The sequence below is a fragment of the Mus caroli genome, unplaced genomic scaffold (assembly GCF_978045245.1).
Source record: "Mus caroli unplaced genomic scaffold, Mus_caroli_1 scaffold_4, whole genome shotgun sequence".
In the NCBI taxonomy this organism is placed as follows: Eukaryota; Metazoa; Chordata; class Mammalia; order Rodentia; family Muridae; genus Mus; species Mus caroli.
This window is the reverse complement of record NW_028227259.1, coordinates 118,403,430-118,409,653: the sequence shown is the minus strand read 5'-3', so window position 1 is coordinate 118,409,653 and position 6,224 is coordinate 118,403,430. Positions and strand designations below refer to the sequence as shown.

Sequence of the window (6,224 nt, the reverse complement as noted above, 5' to 3'; positions counted from 1 at the left end):
AGTGTGCCCTGTGGAAGTGTGTGCACTTGAGTTGTACATGAGTGTGTGTTTGCGCAAGTGTGTGTGAGTACAACTGTAAAAGCTAGGGGTGATATAATAGAGGACTATGGCCAAATAGTTCCCATCATGACAGATACATGGCACACATGAAGCCACATGACCGCAGCACTAGACCAAGTTAGTTGACACTGAATGAATGGGGGTTCACGTGTCGCACCCCAGTGGAGGAGCTGTTCGCAGACAGGAGGGAGAGTCTTGATCTTTTTTCTGGGCTGTGGCTCTTTTTCAAACTAGGGAGAGCATTTTAAATACAAACAACCCGGACAGGCTCCCTCTGGCTTCAGGCCTGGCTTGATTCAGGCATCCAGAAATTACCAATAGGCCTGGGCCTCTCTGGTACCTCCCTCTGTGGGACAGGTTCTCTCTACCCTACAGCGCTGGAGAACTCTGATTGGCTGGGAAAGATGCTGGATCAGAAGAAAAGTAGTAACTGATAATTGAGAGTCAAGACTGAGCAGTCCCTATGAAGAGATAAGCTGTGGGATGGGTTGGGTTAGGGATAATAGGGGGGGGGGGGTTCCTATGCAGGGCAAGACTGCAGGGACAGACAATTCCAAGTGTAGATCACCAGTCCAGGCACACCACACCTCTGTGTCACAGAAGGAAGGGGCTGGGCTTGACAGTCAAACAGACTGGACACCTTCCGTTTCATCCTGTGTGACTGGGCAAGTGTCTTGACCTCTCTGAGCTCATGCCATCCTGGTGATGGAAAGGGATGGGAACTGGTGTGAAAGCTGCCTGGGCCTCCCTCTGGTGTTTGACAGAGGGAGATTCTGAGGGGAGCTGAGAACCGTCTACCCCCTTTCCACCTGCCAACTGCTGGGCTCCTCTGTGCCACAGAATAAATCAAGGGCAGAAGCTTCCTTCAAAAAATAGTTTATTTTGCAGCTCTTTCGGCAGCCTCTTCAGCGCACCCAAGTGGTCAGGGCAGCAGCCAGTGATGGTCTGGGCTTTCCTCCACATCAAGAGGACCTTGCCCAGAAGAACCCTTTATCCCCCAAGAAGGGCAGCAACAGAGTGGGGTTCTCCACTTACCCCAGCATCCCCCACCCCACCCTTGGCCGGAGCATCTCATTCAGGTCCTGATGCTGCGGTGCCTGGCAGTGCTGGGAAAGTCTCTGTAAGAGGATCCAGAGTGTTCGAGGCACAGCCCTGGGTCACTGGTCCAGCGCTGTTGGCTCCTGCCATGGTATCAAGGCACAAGGTGAGAAAGTATATTGGCCAGAGGTTCTGGGAGGGGTGAGGGACAGCCTCTCTGCACTCAGGCAGTAGGGTACTTGGTACCCTGTGGATGGCCAATCTGCAGGAGGCACGGAGTGAGGTCCAGTCCTTGCTCCACTTGGGAAGAGAGGGCTTACAGAGCCTGGGAACCGAGGCAGTAACTCTCCTCCAGCCATGCTGAATGCTAGGTGTCCTGCCTGTTTGTCCTTTATCTCTGGAGAACCTCTCTAATAGGACAGATGGTTGTCCTGACTCACTAGGGCCACTTGGAGAATAAAATGTCACTTTATTCTCTTAAATGAAAATCAACAACAAAAAAAGGAAATCATTTTTGCCCTTGGTAAGCGTCTAATAAGCCTCATCACAAAAAGACGTTTTCTTGGGTCTCGTCTGGCATTCTCTTTGGCCCATTTACTCTGCTGAGGGACGCAAGGAGCTGAGTGCAAACCAACATGGTAGAACAAGTATCTTGTGATCAGACACTGGGTCCCCATCTCAGGCAAAAATCACAAGGAACTCAGTGTGCCTGGTTCAGTTGGCCTCAGAGAGGCAGCGGCAGAATTATCCACTGGGACAAACCCTGAACTCCCCAGGTGAGGAGAGGCTGTGCCCGCCTTAGCAGGGGCCCAGGGGCCTTCTGTCCAGAAGACGCTGGTCAGGAACCGCAGCTACATTCGGAGTGCTCAGGGTGGCTCTGTGAACTTTCCCCAAATAAGCCCGTGTCCCTCGAAGGCCTGCTGCATGGCCATTCCCACCGTCCAGGGTCCTAGGGGTGGCCAGAGTTGCTCATCAGGAGGAAGCGGGGCTCTCCGTGGTAGACAGCAGCTGAGCCACCTGTATCCGCTCGGCTGGCGTGAGGTGCTGGCTCAGGTAGGCCACGCAGTCCATGATGACCTCTGGATGTTCTTGGACCAGACTACAGGGAAGGAGAGATAAAGGGGACAGGGGGAAGGGTCACTTTTGTCACTCAGTTCAGTGCCTCTAAGTGTCTTTGTTCAGGGCACCATGTTGCTCTTGAGTAGGCCAGAGCCCAGAGTTTCTCTTGCTGTGCTCACACAGGGAAGGGGGGAGTGGGGGAAGGAGGTAGAGAGAGAGGGGACAGACAATCCTATGGGTACACGGGATTCTGACTTGGAGACAGACTGCCTCAAGGTGGCATATATAGCCCTCCAGTTGTGTGGTAGGATCTGAAGAGTGATATACCCCTGAATCCCAGCTTTATACGCCAGGCAGGGTTCCAGGTGTCCTGTGAGACACCTCCTTGGAGGCTACAGAATGACTGGGGGGAGAAAGCCAGTATCCTCAGCCCTCAGGTCTGGGATAGAGTCCTCACTAGTCATGTGCTAGCCATGACACAAGCCCCACCTAGACCCAGCTGACGCCATGCTACTCACCTTTGGATGGTCTTGAGGACAGAGTCCCGCTTCAGATAATTGATGTTTTCACGGATGGTGGAGCGCAAGCTGTCCCTGGCTGACCAGTGCTGTTCCAGCCACTGGACCACCACCTGGTTGCTGTCCCACAGGTAGGCCTGGGGATCAATGGGTACAGTCTACCTCAGGCGGAGATGCTGCTGCAGGGGCGGCAGCCAGCAGCCCCCAGACCCCCGGTGCCTGCGTGCTGGGGCTCCCCTCTCCCTGCTCAGGCCCACCTTGACGGCGCCCTCGGTCTCCACGAACCAGCGTCGCAGCATGGACTGTGTGTGCTCGTGGTTCAGCTCGGGGCTGGCTCGGAGTATCTCCTGCTTCACCTGGGCCTCCAGCAGCAGCCGGCGCAGCCTCCAGTAGAAGAAGGTGCGGGCAGTCTTCCATTCCAGCACATCCTGTGGACATGGCCACCTGAGCACCCACGGAGGAGCAGGGGAGAGGGAGGGAAACGGCCAAGGCCGTGCCCCAAGATGGCTACCTGGTTCCTGCCCACCTTGTCCTATAAGTGGGGATGTCCAGTGTAGGGGGATGGGCGCCTGCCGGCTCCTGCTGACATGCTCAGACTGAACCGCCCACACAGCCCCCTGAACCCAGAATTGAATCCATCCCAAACCCCTTTGTATTCCTCTGCATCCCGGTGGTGGCCGTAGGGAACCCTTACAGAAATGATTCCCTTCTCCAGCATATGGCCCGGGGTGTCGTGCAGGTCGGCGAACTGCACTGCCACCTGGTGGTAGATGGGAAGCAGCAGTTCCTCCCGGGCCTTCAGCTGGCCCTCCAGCTCCTTCCGGTCCTTGTCGGGAAGCTGGGCTTTCCCTGCAGGTGAGCAGAAAGCAGTTAGGATTTTCAGGGGCTGTGAGGGGTAGCCATGTGGGGGCTGGGGTGGATTTTCTTGGGTTTTTGTTTTATTTGAAAAACCACAGACAAGAGGCCCTGCCCTGCGAGAGTCCGGGCTGCGATGCCAATGCTGCTCCTAAATTAAGTTGTCCTGCAGCCTTGGAAATGCAATCACAGCCCCAAGACAGCATCTGGGTAAAACCCCAGCCTTGCCCTGGGCTTCAGCATACCATCAGCTCTTGTTTTCAGACAGATAATAAATACAGTGGAGATATGCTAACTCTATGCCACAGTTCTGCCAAGGGAGGGGATGGGTAGGGATGAAGACAGCACTGTTTAACAAGGAAATCCACACTTAGAGTCCTAATAAGGGGGCCAGCAAGATGGCTCAGGAGAGAAAGGGTGCTTGCTGCCAAGCCTGATGATCTGAGTTTGATTTCCGGGACCCACATGGTGGGAGGAGCGAATAGATTCTTGCAAGTTGTCCTGACATCCGCACACGTGCTGTGGCAGACACACACATACACACAGAGAGAAACACAGACACACAGAGAGATACATACACACACACACACACATACACAGAGAGAGATAGACAGGCAGACATACACGGAAAGAAAGAAACACAGACACACACAGAGAGAAACAGACACAGAGAAACACAGAGAGACACAGAGAGAGAGAGAGAGAGAGAGAGAGACAGACACACACACACACATACACACAGAAACACAGACAGAGAAAGAAATAGAGACAGAGAGACAGACACAGAGACAGACAGACAGACAGACACACACACACAAAATAAATGTAATAAAAAGGAAAAAAACCTTATAATAGATGTTTCCAGACAAAATGCCAATTCTACACAAACACAAAGTCACGAAAGTGCAAAGCCAAATCCCAGAGGCCCTGGTCATCTGGACGTTACACACCGTAATGACTGACGTCAGAGGAGTGAAGCGAAGTAAGGCATTCACCAAATACAATCTGGAAAAGTGTATCTCTCCAGCCGGGGACTCTAACGGGACATTATCATCACCATGTTCTGGTGTCCCCCGTGGACCCCAAATGATTCAACCGTGTCACGCTATGCATATGGGACAGCGCGCTGATTATGTGATTACAGGATGAATATCCCTCACCTCAATCGCTCCAGAGCCCGAACCTCTGGGTGCAGACAGCCTGCCATAGAGGAACGCTCCACCCCGGCCCCAGAGATGGGCTGTGGTCAGAACACAGCTCTGAAAATTAATTTTGTGTTCATATCTGGGTCCCTCTGCCAAGCCATCTCACCGAGGACACACAAACCGAAACTTCCCCAGATATCTGCCACTTGCAGCATCCTGTGGAACGGGCTGATTGCAAATGTGGGCTGGCTTTGGGGTCTCACAGTTTGATACATACTCATTCTACCCTTAATGCACTAGAATTGGCGCCTTTGCTGACCTGCAGGTGGCTATGTGACCTGGGCATGGCACATGTGTGACTTGGGGGTGGAGCCTGTGTGATCTGAGGGTGGAGTCTGTGTAACCTGGGGGTGGGGCCTGTGTGATCTGAGGGTAGAGCCTTGGGATCTGAGGGTGGAGTCTGTGTGACCTGGGGGTGGAGCCTGTGGGACCTTGGGGGTGGAGCCTGTGTGATCTGGGGGTGGAGAGTGTGTGACCCACTTACCCAGCTGTCCCATGAGCTTCTTACACACTGGGTCTATCCTCCTTATGGTCTTCACCAGATCTTTCTTCCGGAATTTAATCTCCACCGTGCCCTCCGGCTCCAGAACACCGCCCCTGGACAGAGGAGAGGACAGGGGGAAGGGCTAAGGACAGACACTCCTGCCCTGGGCTCTTTTTTTTCTCTCTCTTTATTTGCTTATTTCTTTTAACGCCTTATGACTTTGTGTGTATTGTGTATGTGTATCTGTGCGTACATGCCTGTAAAGATCATAGGTCAATGTAAGGGGTCCACCTTACTTTTTTGAGGCAGGGTCTCTCACTGATTTGGTTAGACAGACTAGCCAGCAAGCCCCAGGGATTTGCCAACCAACACCCACTACCATCTGGGCCCAGGTTAGTGCACACTGCCGAGGCCGGCTTCTTACCCTGGTCTGGGTTTGTCCTCTGGAGCCCTAACTCTGTCGAGACAGTGTAGGTGACAACGCTCACCTGCTCTCTTTGTCCGCATACATCTCTATGCACAGGGGGTTGATGGTGGAGTCCAGGACAACCCAGGAGCCCCCACGGAGCTCAGCACAGGGAGGGATGTAGATGAGAATGGGCTGCTCGTACAGGCGGAGACCATCCACGATGTAGGCGCCAAACTTCAGCATCTGCTCATACATGTCTACAAAGCGAGGCCTGCTTAGGAGACTCGGGCACCCACAAAGCCTCCTGCAGCCTTCTCTGCCCTGGGCTCCTGAGGGAGGCTTGGAGAGCCTGGTCTGGTCCAGGTCTGGTCCCCTCCTTCAGTGCCCATGTGACCTTGGGCAGGCTGTTCTCCTGCATGAGTGAGTTGTCTTCATCTGTCAGCTCAAGCATGGGGATGCCCAAGCTCACCCACCTATCTGGTACACAAAGCCTCTGCTCCGCATCCCCACACCCTATCTGGTGATGCTGCAATACCATGATAACAGGTTACAGGTGGGACCAGTGCACGGGACCCTCGCTGCGGTCCTCTCCTTTC

General features: G+C 53.9%; 1 protein-coding gene across 6 annotated transcripts in view; it reads right to left on the bottom strand.

Moving 5' to 3' along the window:
• Nucleotides 1-920: 920 nt before the first annotated feature.
• The window catches only part of Acacb (acetyl-CoA carboxylase beta), a 106,419-nt gene continuing 101,115 nt past the window's right edge, over nt 921-6,224 (bottom strand). For all 6 annotated transcript variants that reach the window (XM_085837040.1, XM_085837042.1, XM_085837041.1 and 3 more), the window contains 6 exons: nt 5,708-5,885; nt 5,220-5,332; nt 3,370-3,524; nt 2,933-3,103; nt 2,676-2,812; nt 921-2,197 (listed from right to left, as the gene is read on the bottom strand). In XM_085837040.1, coding sequence (XP_085693166.1) covers nt 2,071-2,197; nt 2,676-2,812; nt 2,933-3,103; nt 3,370-3,524; nt 5,220-5,332; nt 5,708-5,885 — 881 coding nt within the window. In that variant the 3' untranslated portion in view covers nt 921-2,070. The remainder of the gene's footprint in view (nt 2,198-2,675; nt 2,813-2,932; nt 3,104-3,369; nt 3,525-5,219; nt 5,333-5,707; nt 5,886-6,224) is intronic.